Source organism: Sprattus sprattus, assembly GCF_963457725.1.
Source record: "Sprattus sprattus genome assembly, chromosome: 8".
In the NCBI taxonomy this organism is placed as follows: domain Eukaryota; kingdom Metazoa; phylum Chordata; class Actinopteri; order Clupeiformes; family Clupeidae; genus Sprattus; species Sprattus sprattus.
In genome coordinates this window covers 14,752,060-14,766,644 of record NC_137927.1, presented here as the reverse complement: position 1 = coordinate 14,766,644, position 14,585 = coordinate 14,752,060, and the positions used below count along the sequence as shown (strand labels likewise).

General features: G+C 41.6%; 2 protein-coding genes across 4 annotated transcripts; one reads left to right on the top strand and one right to left on the bottom strand.

The window, feature by feature from the left end:
• Nucleotides 1–1,727: 1,727 nt before the first annotated feature.
• Nucleotides 1,728–7,807, top strand: mthfsd (methenyltetrahydrofolate synthetase domain containing). 3 transcript variants are annotated; one of them, XM_080843258.1, is made up of 9 exons: nucleotides 1,728–1,856; nucleotides 1,940–2,043; nucleotides 2,262–2,375; nucleotides 2,415–2,528; nucleotides 2,759–2,872; nucleotides 3,078–3,168; nucleotides 3,253–3,365; nucleotides 3,518–3,643; nucleotides 5,521–7,807. In XM_080843258.1, exons 1-9 carry the CDS (start codon nucleotides 1,829–1,831, stop codon nucleotides 6,181–6,183), a joined length of 1,467 nt encoding a protein of 488 aa, XP_080699384.1. In that variant the 5' UTR covers nucleotides 1,728–1,828; the 3' UTR covers nucleotides 6,184–7,807. The 3 variants fall into 3 exon arrangements, with proteins under 3 accessions (XP_080699384.1, XP_080699382.1, XP_080699383.1); XM_080843256.1 differs by lacking the exon at nucleotides 2,262–2,375; XM_080843257.1 differs by lacking the exon at nucleotides 2,415–2,528.
• Nucleotides 7,808–10,583: 2,776 nt separating this feature from the next.
• On the bottom strand, nucleotides 10,584–12,929 carry foxf1 (forkhead box F1; the record flags this gene model as incomplete). The annotated part of the gene is made up of 2 exons (XM_080843158.1): nucleotides 10,584–10,747; nucleotides 11,945–12,929. 2 exons carry the CDS (start codon nucleotides 12,927–12,929, stop codon nucleotides 10,584–10,586), a joined length of 1,149 nt encoding a protein of 382 aa, XP_080699284.1.
• Nucleotides 12,930–14,585: the final 1,656 nt, after the last annotated feature.

Below are 14,585 nucleotides of genomic sequence, written 5' to 3'. Positions count from 1 at the left end.
ACTCCTGGCGCAAGAATTCAAGCAGCTCGGCTTCTTTTCATGGCTTGTGACCATCCATCTTCCTCTTGATCACATTTCAGAGTTTTTTTTATGGGATTCAGGTCTCGAAATTGGGCTGGCCATGACAGGGCCCTGAGCTGGTGATACTCCATCCACACCTTTACTGGCCTGACTGTGTGGCATGGAGCATTGCCCTGCTGGAAAAAACACTTCTCAGAGTTGGGGAACATTGTCAGAGCAAAAGGAAGCAAGTTTTTCTTCCGGGACAATGTTGTACTTTGCCTGGCTGAGGTTTGTAAAAGACCATAAGGATTGAACCAAAGCGGACTGGAGGTCATCTTCTAAGTTCATCTTCTCTGAGTCCAATTTTCAGCTTTGCCCAACACATGGTCGTCTGATGGTTAGACGGAGACCTGGAGAGGCCTACAAGCCACAGAGTCTTGCACCTACTGTGAAATTGGACTCATCAGAGAAGACGAACTAGGAGACCCTCCAGTCCGCTTTGGTTCAATCCTTATGGTTTTTTGCAAACCTCAGCCAGGCAAAGTACAATTTTGTCCCGGAAGAAAAACTTGCTTCCTTTTGCTCTGACAATGTTCCCCAACTCTGAGAAGTGTTTTTTCCAGCAGGGCAATGCTCCATGCCACACAGCCAGGCCAGTAAAGGTGTGGATGGAGTATCACCAGATCAGGACCCTGTCATGGCCAGCCCAATTTCGAGACCTGAATCCCATAAAAAAAACTCTGAAATGTGATCAAGAGGAAGATGGATGGTCACAAGCCATGAAAAGAAGCCGAGCTGCTTGAATTCTTGCGCCAGGAGTAGCATAAAGTCACCCAACGGCAATGTGAAAGACTGGTGGAGAGCATGCCAAGACACATGAAAGTTATGATTTTAAATCAAGGTTATTCCACCAAATATTGATTTCTGAACTCTTCCTAAGTTAAAGCATTAGTATTGTGTAGTTTAAAAATGAATATGAGCTTGTTTTCTTTGCATTATTCGAGATCTGAAGACACTGCATCTTTTTTGCTATTTTGACCAATTGTCATTTTTCTGCAAATAAATGATCTAAATGACAATATTTTTATTTGAAATTTGGTAGGAATGTTGCCAGTAGGTTATAGAATAAAACAAAAATGTACATTTTACTTTAACACATACCAATAAATAGTAAAACCAGAGAAACTGATAATTTTGAAGTGGTCTCTTAATTTTTTCCACGGCTGTATATGTTTTTTTTTGGAAGGCGAGTTGTGTGGGTTTCATTTCAAAATCATTTTCACTGGGTCATTAAACCCTGCGTTAAGACAAAAGTTGGCTTTGGGGTTGCTGTCCCTCTATCGATTGCTGAAGTATTGTCTCGTGGTATTGTTTCAAAGTTAATCAAAGAGGAAGAACGGCAAACAGGTGTAGTGAACTGTGTTATCTAATATATTTTACATCTCACTGCCACAGGTTAGTACCTTTAATACACTGAATTATTGCCATTCATTAATTTATTCATTAAATATGTATTGTTTGTTTGTATATGATCAAAGAATTCCAAATGTACATGTCCGTGTAGTCCTATTTTTTTCAACTATGAGTTTTGTTGAGCTGATTCAAACTACGCACTCAATCCGATAGAGGCACTGTTGTCCATATTAAGTCTGAAATACTTCCTTTTCCTGTGCACCCCTTATGACATGCTCCATGTTTACGTGGACTCGTGAGAGCGCACGTGTTTTGGTTTGGTCGCAAGTCATGTAACGGTGTTATTTTTGCTCGTCCTACCCCAGTAAATACAATTTTATTGTAAATCTACGATCGTGTTTCCCTCTCTGAAATGGAGATCGTCATAGCGATAAATCGTGGTAAAGTCTGAATATGTCGCTTTTGACACCAGTGTTGTATTTGTAACTGAGTGCTTAATTTTAACCTTATTTGTTCGTTGTAGGGGCAACCAAATGGGACATCCGTAAGAAAGTGTGGGATTATATCGAAGCTAACAATCTTGCCAATTTTCCAAGGCCTGTCCACAATAGGATTCCCAATTTTAAGGTAGGTAAAGTCCTATGCGTTTAAACGATTGTCCATACCGACGCCTAAGACATCTGGGCATTTGAGTGACCCCTTTTCATTTTTTGAAGGCTAGCTCCCCTTCTATTTATGATAATTATGCGTGATAATTGACCATGCATACCACTTTACTCGTGCAAATACTGTTTGTCAATAAATTACAGAACAGAATGTTAAACTTTCATGTTATGGTTGGACAGGGAGCTGCCCAGGCTTGCAATCAGCTCTCTGTCCTGCAGGAGTTCAAGTCCAGTTGTGTGGTCAAGGTGAACCCAGACAAGCCCCAGGAGCAGGCGCGCTACTGCACTTTGGAAGTAAGTGTCACTCACCTACTGTTCTCTTGGATTCTGTAGGGGGCTTATGGTGCCTGCTCAAAGGTGTCTGAACTCCAGGTGTTCAGCAAAACAGACGAGGTCAAAGTGGATCCTGATAAACCACTGGAAGGGGCTAGGTTAATGATCTTACAGGTACACAGCAGAAGGAGGAGTTGGTCTTGGCCTGGACCTTGTCAAGCCACATGAACTACTGCATGTATGATACATTTTTTTGCACCTCTGGCTTTCCTCAGCATTCCTCCTGCTGTTTTCACACACCTTACTTCCCTTTAATTTACAGTGTTGTTGTTGTTTTTTTTACATTAAATTGCTTTTAATTTTTGTTGCTGTTGCTTATTATCAATAAGTGTTTTGTCTTTCAGGCTAAAAAAACATTGCTGGTCCCCACGCCTCGTTTGAGGACTGGGCTGTTCAACAAGATCACTCCTCCACAAGGAGCGAGTAAAGAGGACCTGCGTGTATGCTCCACCTCCCAGGTGACTGTTGTTTACAGCTATAAACTACACTTTAATACTATACATACAGTAATTTAGTACTATGCATGAACAAAAAAAGATTTTACAGTTTACTCTATCTTCAAAATGAGATACAGTTGCTGACACTGGTGCTGCCTCCATTTGGTGTTTATTCTGCATTGCGCTACAATGTGCTTGTAATCTTGCAAAATTGCTTCTCCTTCAGGGTGTGAGGGACTTCAGTGTCCCGATCGGTCTTGATGCCAAAGTGAAAGTAGATCTTATTGTAGTTGGGTCGGTGGCTGTGTCTGAAAAAGGTAAACCAGTCATGACCTTAAATACGTGTCCCATTGATTATAGGTTTGTATTTATATTTACATGTTGTGATATTTTCGTCTAAGGCTATCGCATAGGAAAGGGTGAGGGCTTTGCAGACATGGAATTTGCCATGATGGTCGTTATGGGAGCTGTGAATGAGTCTACTGTGGTTGTCACAGTTGTTCACGACTGCCAGGTCAGTCCACCATTCAATCCTCCTCTGTTATGGCACCTTTTACCTCCACATACATCCACATTACCTACAGTCCACTGCCAATTACAGTATGCCACATAGATCAAAGTACACAACGCTCTTTTTTGTGTTTATGTGTTTATTTCATTTTCAAGGTAGTGGATATTCCAGAAGAACTCATTGAAAGCCATGACCTCACCGTTGATTACATTCTCACTCCAACGAGAGTGATCAAGACAGGATGCACACATCCAAAGCCACCCGGCATCATTTGGTCAAAGGTGATCACATTACTCATCATTGCAATATGTAATTAGGATATACAGACCCACATTCTACCTGAAGTGCAAATGCTGGAACTCATATCCACAGTGCCTCTGATATGCCAGCGGTTGTAAAAGTAAAAAATGCATTAGGCTGAAAATTAAAATAAGGCTTGATTATTAATATTTGACGTTTTGCGTAAGTAAAAACATAATGCTACTTCTAATGCTAGACAAATGCCTAAAAAGCAACAAAAACACCAAAACACATTAAACTTAAAACATTAATAATAATAATTGTATTTATAAAGCACATTTCATACACAGAATGCAGCTCAAAGTGCTCAAACAAAATAGAAGTTAAAAAATAAAAACAACAAGAAAAGGAGCATATTGACAAAAAATTAAATAAAGGTAGGCAAAAGTAGGCTAAGACCAATTGAGATCGAAAGTGAATAAATAACTGAAAAGACACACATATTGCACGTAATTCAATGGGAAGCAAACAATAAAACAATAAAAGCAAGTAGTGAGCAAGGCAGGATGGAATCTAAAAGCAACAGAGGGTGGTAGCTAAAAGAATGCAAGCCTAAAAAGATGAGTCTTAAGAAGTTTCTTAAAAATGTCATGCAGAGGGTGCTGTCCTAATATGAAGGGGGAGGGAATTCCATTTTTGGGGTGCATAAAACTCAAAAGCGGCCTCTCCAATCTTCTTTGGTGGGGGGGGGGGGGATTTTCAAAAGTTTGGCGTCAGCCGATCTAAGGGATCTGGCAGGGGCATAAAAAGACAGCATGTCTGAGATGTATTGTGGAGCGAAACCATTTAGGGCCTTGAACACTGTTAGAAGTACTTTAAAATCAATTCTGAAGGGTATGGGCAGCCAGTGTAGGGGGTGATGTGTTCTCTCTTTCGGGTCTTTGAAAGGATTCTTGCAGCAGTGTTTTGGATGAGTTGAAGCTTGTCAATCAGCTTTTTTGGGAGACCAGTAAAAAGGGCATTACAATAGTCTACTCGACTGGTGACGAAAGCGTGCACAAGTTTTTCCGCGTCTGGTTGCGAGACAAGTACACGCACCTTGGTGATGTTTCTCAGGTGGAAATAGGCAGTTTTGATTATTTTGTTTATGACAAACACATTAAAACATTTAAAACATTCAACTAGTAGACACAAATGTACAAAGTATCATTATTGTATTATTGTCAATTGGTGTATTTTTCAAATATATTATGTTCTTGGCCTTCTGACTTATGGGCCTTGACAGTGCTCCTTTCCTACAGCCTCAAAGGGCTCAAAGGTAGAGCTGGCCAACTCTTAGAAAGGAAGGGCATGTCTGATCTTCAAAGACCTTAATGGCTGGCAAGCCCACACTCCTGCATACTTCGTGGAAAAAGAGTGGTCAATAGGTCAGGTTAAACACAATAGCAGTGTGTATCCTGAATGAAACGGGCTGCGATTATGCCCTTCTAAAAAACGCTTTTCCCTCCTCTAGATCTGAAAGATGTCTTTCTTTAGCTGCGGGAAGTAAAATAGTCCTGCCGATAAGAATGAAGACGTGAGGGGTTATCAGCGTTCCAAACATACAGCAGGGGTTCGTTTCCCTCTGCGCACCAAAGCATACTTATTCTATTATCAGCTGTTTTTAATGGTGCCAAAGACCATGCTGCGGCCTTTTTGATGTGCCGTGTTTCAGGATGGGCTCAAAAGGGCTTCCGTTCAGATATATATATACGCAAAAAGGCGTCAGTCACTGGAAGGTTATGAGGCCTTCTTATCGTGAGAACGGTTCCCAAAGGCCTTTTAAAGTCAAACACCTAAGCGTGTGCTACTGCACAGCCAACTAGTATATCTGCAAACACTCTGCTTTTGTAACCACTTTGTTTTAATAACCTCTAAGGTGGACGCAGACATGTTGGAGAAGATCCCCATTTTGAAGAAACTCAGAGCTCTGGAACAGCAGGCAGGAAAAGACGTCACTCTCAAGAAGAGTCCCGAGGGAGGAGAGAAGGCCGACAGGCCCAGGAGGGAACCCAGGAGGGAACCCATGAGGGACCCCAAACGAGACCTGAAAGGCCCCTCAGAGCGGCCCAAGGAGGGGGAACCGAAGGAGGTGGCGGGGCATGAGGGGGGCAGCGTCCCAGAGCCCAGGGCAGCTAGCCAGGCTTCTGTCACCACCGTGTACTTGGGTAACATACCAGCGGGCGTGCGTGTGAGCGAGCTCAAGAGTGCCCTGAGGGATCAAGAGGTCGTGCCACTCCGTCTCACCTGGCAGGGCGCTCAGCACAGGGCCTTCCTGGACTACGGCAGCCAGCAGGGCGCTGACCATGCCCTCGCTGCCCTCGAAGGCCTCTCCATACACGGACACACCTTGCAGCCAGAGCTGGCCAAGAGCCAGAGGGGTAACCGCAGACCCAGACAGGCACACCAGAGGAGACCCAAGACCTCTGCAAACACCTCTGCGGCTGCACCTGACAACACCACCGGTGCAGCCGTCACAGCCAAGCCTAAACTGAAAAGACCAACCCCCCAGAGGAAGGTGGAAAATCTGCCTCCTTCCTAATAGTCTAGACACGGTCCTGCACCGTCAGCAGAAAGGAAGAAGGTCCCACTGTTTGTTTTGCACAATGACTGCAGGGTTGTTGTGTTTCGTAGAACTTTTATTTTTATTTATGTAGAAGCTTTCATCAAGCTCGGAACTGATGAATTTGCAGTGGTTGCAGTGTTAGTATATACGTTTGTGTGATGCCGTTTAGAGGAGCGCATTTTCATTTCCTGACTGCTGGGATTCAATTACCTGGATCTTTTATATTTCAGGAATAATTTACCGTAAAATTCATGGAAATGCAGAGTACATATGAAAATAAGTTTGACTTCAAGTTGTTACAATTCTGGCAATATGTTCTTAAACCTAAACCTCAAATGCAAGTTGACTGACAGAGTTCTCCTCATTCAAAAATATACTTGGGGTTGGATAAAACATATAAATGTCATATGAAACTATTGAAGGCCATGAAGGACTGGATTGCTGTGGCTTGTATTCGACAGCTGAAGTCTTGCGAGGGAGAAATTCACAAGCAGTCAAACAAGATACAGCCAAACAAGACAAATTGTGTGCTGGCCTCTTTGTTTTCTAATGTAATTAACTGCCTCTAGCCTTTTAAAGGGAACATGGCTTTTTTATGGAGTTAGGGCCTCACTTCATTCCACTGTTGGAGTTCCTCAATTCATACACAGGGGAAGCATATCAGAAAGCTTGACAAGTCCAATTAGTCTGGCTTGGCTTTGGTATGCTGAGGCTTCAGATAAGATGACCCCTGAGCACACATTTGCGAAGCTTGTGCGTGCAGTGGTTGTTGGTCATAAGCAGGATCGTAAAGTCAACTTCTCGTGTCTTCAGAAACATTACTGCTCCAACATTTTACTGCTTCAGGCATGAAATTCTTTGTCTTGTTGAATTTGGATATACAAAGCTGCACATAGCCCACTAGTTCATCCCTACCAATCTTATTCAGATACCTTACATACATTTTTTTACGGATCCTCTGTACCCGTAATATGAACTAGATCTTGTTTTGATCAGCTGAAATTTTTTGGTTTGGACAAAATGTAGGTCTTCTGTTTTTTTTTGTATCTCTGTATCTCACATGTGGTTTGTCTCCCTTGCTTCTGTGTGAAATTCTGAAAGCCTACAAACCATTTTAAAGACACACAAAGGAGTGCGTAGGCAACAAGCGGCTACTGCACGCACATATAAGTACAGTGTTCTCTGCTGATTCCAAAGCCCCCTTTTCAGTATGTGGCAGATGTACGGGATCAGCGTGCCTTTGAGTCTTCAGGCCAGCACAGGCGCAGGCCTTTTTAATGGTTCTGTCACCCGCCCTGGCTAACAGCTGTGGGCCGCAAACAAGAATTTAACTCCTTGTCCAGGCCAAAATGCTCCGCTCTGGCTAACGTCATCAGCAGGCTAATGTGTGGTCCCAGCTCTGCAGAGAAATGGACTCGCTGCACTCCTGTGCTCATACAAGGAGAATTTCTCCGGGTTCAAAGCTTGGTCACTAGTCAAGATAAAGCAGTAATATAGTCTAGAAGACAAGTAGAGGGCCAACATGGAGTAGCTACCAGAGGCATGCTTAATAGCAATCCTATTTTCTATTGAACTGTTTGTCTATCAGAAACAGGTCCACAACAACTACTTAACCTGTTATGATAAACACTACATACATAGAGTTATATTTGATATGACTCATACCATGAAGTCTGAAGAAAGTGAATATGGATGTTAAACAGCAATATGATTCTGTTGAATGATTACTGGGAAGTACTAATTAGAAGTACAAATTAAACATTGTATTACTGCAGTCTTCTACTATGAGTATACATTATAAATAACTGAATTTGATCATAAATATCTATTGGTTCATTTGGCAGAGGCAGTGTACCAGTTAGGTGATCATTTTTATTTTCTTGTTAGCGCTTATTTTAGTATCACTTTTGTTGTCCAGTGACTGATGGGACATTAGGATGATTTTATCAGACCCTATGGATGGTTTTGGAACCCATGCTCAGTCTGAACTGCGAACATCTACTTTCAATAACCTGTGATCTCAGCTAACTTAATCAGTCATGTTCACTTAAAATTAAAGTATGAAGTTAAAATGTTGAGACATTCCACAATAATGATAACCGTTAAGAATAAGAGAGGCGAAAGGAGGCCTAATAGCACAAGACAAAATCCGATCCTAAAATAAAGTGAACCAATTCAAAGTGACATTTGAATAAATAAAATAATACACTGACCGAACTTAAGATTTCACGCTTGAGCTTGATCCATTCAACTATTCAACGTGAAACTAAACCATGTAAAGAAATTGCAGTTCGCTTTACATAAGAATCGGCTTAGAAAACATCTGACAAACACTGAACAAACATGACACCTTTTATATGCGGGTGGAAGCCAACGTACAGCAACACACAGTCGAGGCCTTTTGGATTTCAGATATGCTGCACATTTCACTTTTTACATTTTAGAAAGTTATTTACATACCCCGCACTAACCAGCGGCATCTTGCCATTAGGTGCCGCTAACGGTGTACAAAGCGCCGTAAGTGAATATTCTCAAATGAACCTGGTTTTGGAACAATAAAATAGACCCAGAGGGTTTAACTGATATGCATTTCATCAATATCCGTCTTGAAGTATTCAAAAGTCTTTTTAAAATCATAAGCAAAGCTATTCTGACAACAAAAAATGCTCATATGCCCAAACCCAGGCTACGGAGCCCATAGACCTGTATGCCTACTTGCTTTTACGCACAATCGTTCCCAAAAGTTATTGTGAACACAAGGCAAAGCACACAAATACATAAACGCACCCAAATCTACAAGCAAGGCAAATAATCTGTAAAGGACCACCTGTGATTTAAAATCAAAAAGGTATCCAAGGCCTATTTCACCTAAGGAACAAAGTTGTCAATATACCTGTTCACCGGGAATTGATCGGTTTTGCAGGCCTGTGAGATTAGGTATTGCCAGATAGCATAATTGTTTAAGGAATGCACAGGCACTTGGGCACAAGTCCTCACCATGTTCTGTGCGAAACTCATTTTAACTTCCAGCTTTACAAAGATTATTTTTTTAATGCACATTTTACAGCTAGAGACTCAAATTAGCCGAAATTCGAAACAATTTTGTGCTTTGTCAGTTGTAACCTATGCTCTTGCTGAAGTCTGATGACTGTGAGGGTGATGACAGTTATAGGCCTATATTAAATGCATTCTAAAAGCTGCTGTGCACATAGTCAATCTTGGTCATGGTCATTCTTAAAAGAACTACTGCAACATTTCAGCAAAAATGTCAAAACATGTAAACAATGCTTGCAGTATCTTTAGTTTGGTGATATGGCTTTTTTGTATTCAGCAAGTGTACATATAGGACGCTTAGATTTTAAGAAATAATGGGTAGCCTATTGTGAAACAAATCCATGATGTTACACAAATGTATAATTGAAAAACCATGACACTTCATTTGAAAGGGAAAACAATTTTATAGACGTTTTCAAAAGTTGAACAAACTTCATGCCAATACGTTTAATTCTATACACATCGTGAGTAGTTAAAATGCATAGCCTAATCTAAAGCAATGCAAGTAGACAAATAGTCCACTCGCAACGATATTACATCATGTACAATTTATAGTGCTGGGAAAAGTAAGACGAGTGTCAATATGTATATATATATATACACCAAAATAAAGACGAATAATAACTAGCAGTGCTTACATTTATTCTCCATTATCTGTTGAACCTCAGTAAAAATCCTCTGGGCAAATATTGCCAATAAAGCGTTCAATATGTGGCGATATTTTTATACAATTAAAATATGCACAGAATAAATAAAATTGAGTTGCGCTTTGGTATTTAAAAGTGCCTTCATTTTCCCTCAATTAATTTCTGATTTAAAAATAAAAAGTCAGATGATGTCATAAAAATAGTGTTGCATTTAATAACCCGGGTGTAAAGTATAATAGAAAATATTTTTTGTCTAAAAATACATGTGAGTTTGGAGAAAAATACAAATTGTCAAGTGGTAGTCATCCGCCAGCAGAGTTATAGTACCGAGCGGCTGCAGGGGTTGAGATGCACTGGAAATACAGAAGCTGTTTGCGGCGTTACCTTTGGCAGTGGTACGCTGGCATGATGATGGCTCGGGAAATTAAAATCAAGTCAATGCACCTTTCTGGTAATTCCCCACCGCAATAACGGTCACTGAAGTCGTGGTTCTGAGGCTGTTCACTGACACCAGTGACTTGAGTGAACTTTTTGGTAATCTTCGCTGTCATGTAATGCCATCTCTGCTCTCGGTGAGATGGCTGTCCATGAGCGTTTTCCACGGCTCCCCTACAGCTGCTGACTAGAATTTAGTGGCTCTTAGTCAGTCTTGTCTTTTATTTCAAGAAACTGCCTTCACATCACGCACGGCTTGATGTCCTGATATGCGACTTGTTGGTGATGATAGTAAGACCCGCTGCTCGGTGAATGCATCGTTGACGACGTCATCGCATTGAAAGAGAAGACGAATTCTTTCCTGTCGCACATGCTTGGAGACTGGGAATGATACCGTGGGATACCTAAGAGACAAGAAGAAAAGTCGTGGATTATTAAATGCTGTAATAAACATAGGGCCGAAACTTGGCTCTCTGTGTTCAGAGTATAATTGTTAGGGCCTGGAAGGCCTTATTTGAATAGTATACAAAAGTAAAACTAAAAAACATGCCGTCCTTAGTAGGCTACTAAGTTAATATCAAATAGCTAATATGCACGTTTGGCTATGATAAGTGTTTTTTATACCAATAGGAACCCTTGTAAATTACAGCACAATTCCTAATTACATTTCTGATCCAAAACAAACTGGCCTATGGGATGATGTTCATACAATAGTGTACTAAGCTATACCACAGTAACAACAATAGCAACCAAAATCATCACATTCGTCATCATCATCAATAATAATAACAACAAAATCAACAGCAACAATTATAACAATGCCGCTTTATAAATAAATACAACTAAGTTATAAAAAAAATAAAAACCCTGCGTAAAATTGGTATTCGCTTCAGAAGCTTCAACAGACTGTAGGACTCAAATGCAGAAATCACGCATGCTCATGCATGTTTCTGTTTACAAAAATGCGCATAATTGTGCAACAGTTTCATTACAAAGGCCCTTTAAACGTATTTATTTAGTTTGCATCTAGCAAGCAGTCTTATTTGTCATCTATGTCATGGAGAGGAGGGGTAAAAGCCAAGGGAATTTGAGGGTGGTATAGTCTGTAATTGACAGTCTTCTGCTTGCACGCGAGTCCCTCAGGACTCTGTGCCGCAGGGCAATCAGACTGGCTCGGCTCTCATATGTTATCATAGCCCCTGGATTGGCACCATCCTAAACACGTGTCCGTACTGAGATGCCCTCTTTCTTTCTTTGACGACCCCCCTTCAGGGATTAATTTACAGACCAGTCAGGTTAAAAGCCTCCCTTCCATTCACCCTCAAGATAGGCCGGTTTATATGACTCATTATTGTTGCCATGAGACAACGCTCTCTGAATACATACTCAATTTAACATGCATTACAGGTGCCCATTAATATTTTAGGTAAGGCAAGTGGGCTAGTTTATATATCGAAATCAAACTAATGGTAGTAGCTATATTTGTGGCAGTGGCTGTAATTTAACAGTGTACAAGACTGATTCCCGAAACAATTTAAACAACTAATTTGGCCTTAATCTGATTTGTAAACAAGCTGTGTGGTCTGATAAAATTATATTACCTTGTAAGTCAGTTGTGTTGTGTCCATTCTGGTGCAGATAAGACTGGTCAAGAGAATGCGTTGGCAAGCTTGGCTGCAGTGAATTCGCTCCGGGGTTGCATGGAGACAGCGGCTGCTGCTTGATGTAAGAGGCCCCGTTATTCAGCGAAGACGAGGGCGCAGGAGCCCATGCGGATGGATTGCTTGAATAGACCGGATGAGGTTCCATGACTCCTCCACTGGTCAGCAGGGGAGAAGCAGAATTATCATGGTGTGAGTACTCGTTCCCCGTGGACCCTGTGCAACTTCCCATATAGGAATGTCCACCGTTGGCCGATAAATGTGACATCGAATGTCCTGCCAACCCCATTCCGTCCATGTTACCCGCCAAATGTCCATTCATCATCCCAATTCCATTCTCTACTAAAGATAACCCGTTTGGAGGACAGGACAGACCTCCCCCACTCCCCTGGAAGTTATACGACTCGGGTAGATGGTTGAATCCAAGTCCGTTCATCATGCTATACATTGACGGTTTCAGCGCCTGACACTTGCGCCTGAAACCCCTAGGTCTTCTGCGGAAAGATCCCTCTTCAAACATGAACTCACTGGCCGGGTCGATTGTCCAGTAATGACCCTTCCCTGGTCGACCAAGACCCTTTGGTAATTTAATAAAGCACTCGTTCAGGGACAAGTTGTGACGCACGGAGTTCTTCCATCCTTGATACGAACCCCTGAAAAAAGGAAAGCGGCTCTGGAGAAACTGGTAAATCTCACTCAAAGTCAGACGTTTCGTGGGGGAGCTCTGAATAGCCATGACAATCAGGGCTATGTAGGAATACGGCGGCTTCTCAGGGCGACGAATACCAGCGTTTGTCTTCTTGGTTTTGGTCGTAGAGGAGGCCGTCTCCATCACTGACGTTTGACTGTGCGGCTTTTCCGGAGCAGACATCGGACTGCTTTGGGCAGGAGTCTGCACTGAGGGCTGCTGGACCTCGGCCGTCATTTGGTCTTGATAATTCGGTCAAAATCTCCACGTTAAAAGTAATATCAAAATACTTAATGAGTAGCCTAACTTCGATTCTTGTATTGGTCTACAATAGCAAAAAAAACGGAAAATAGTCGTCAGCTTGCGAAGTTTTAACCGAACAAAGTGTGGACAAATGGTTTATCTTGTGCGTAATTACGTATACCCCACAAACGGTATCCCGAATTCCTCTGGTAGTAGCGTCCTGAAAAAGCAAGGGACAGGAGGGAACTTCTTTCAAGTTCTGTCGTACTCTTCTCGTCTTTCCTTCGGAGATCGCCTTTTACTTATCTGTTGCCATCAGTGCCTTCCAAGCTCTTGACCGTCCGAGCGTCAGAGGAGCTCAGAGGCCCGCCCAGTCCCCTCCCACTCCGCTGGGGTGGGCTGTAGGAACATCTGCCCGCCTCAACTCCCTGTATGCTTGTTTTTTCTAATTTCGAACCTGTAGCGTCCAGAACTTCGCCTAAGTCAAGAATTTATTATACAGACTAAATATTTCACAATTCAATGTATTCATCCATACGTCTGTAACGCTATTACTGATATGTTACACCTCTAATATTTTATGGCTATTCATTAACTATATTGTTGCATTGGTTCCCATTTGCATGCTCAAAACCATAGGTTAGTAACTGCAATTAAGAAGAGGATATGTTTATGAGCAAGGTTAGTTTCTCTCTCATACCAAAAATGTTAGATCGTGTTTTGCATTTGTATTTCCACAAACATTAAGTTGTGGGTGTCGCATTGCTTTTTGGAATATCTGAACACTTCTTACAGTTAGGCCGATTTTAAAAATACGGAATAAATTGAAAATTCTATTCTATCCAAAAAGTTTGTTTGAGAGGAAAAGCGGTACCCATTCAAAAACCACGTTGCTGATTTCTTTTTAAGATAGACAGGAACATGGGCAGGATGTTTATACTGCAAAATGTAAACATTTTCCCTGGCCTTCTTTAAATAAAAAATCAAGCAAAAAGTCCAGCTAGATCAGCTAATACTCTGATGATACATTATGCCCGTTTCTGAGAGGACTCTGTGCAGCATTCGGATACTGTTTTAAACATGAATGCAGAAATGTAGAATGGAGATAATATTTTAGCAGAGAGTGAAGGAGAGGCAGCCCTGGTATGGCCGAGCTCTGAACCTAGACATTCGAATGGAGACTTCTGAACCGCGCATTGCAACCCTTCAAGATGAACCCAGCCATTCACGAATAAAAGGCAAGTCATCTGTATCATGTCAGCTATAAAAGAAGACAAGGTGGACATGTAGCCTGGCTTTTTCTGGTTAGCCCTGGGTTAGTCTTGAATTGTCCGAAACACTATAGTGTTGTGTACTGAGTGTGTATGTTTTATGGGTTACAATTTGACTCCATGGTCAAAGCTAATCTTCTTTACAGTGAAGCAAACTGGAGGAGGCTGAATGTTCTGTCCACTAACATAGTTTTTAAAATACTAAAATATATGTTCGTGCTGTGGTATAAAAAATAATTTCAAGCCGAATTTCCCCGAGCCTAAATATACATTTTACGCCGTCTGTGCGTGGCAGAGAACTCCTGCTACTCTGCCTTCAGCTGTTGAAAGCAGTACTGGTATTCATTGATCCCGGGAGAGCTCGAGATTTCTCAGCCTT

Excerpts from the sequence above, each read along its gene's own strand:
- mthfsd (XM_080843258.1), top strand. The coding sequence starts at position 1,829 with ATGGAGATCGTCATAGCGATAAATCGTG. Across the intron at positions 1,857-1,939 it reads CGTCATAGCGATAAATCGTG|GGGCAACCAAATGGGACATC; the intron begins GTAAAGTCTGAA and ends TGTTCGTTGTAG. Across the intron at positions 2,376-2,414 it reads CGCGCTACTGCACTTTGGAA|GGGGCTTATGGTGCCTGCTC; the intron begins GTAAGTGTCACT and ends TGGATTCTGTAG.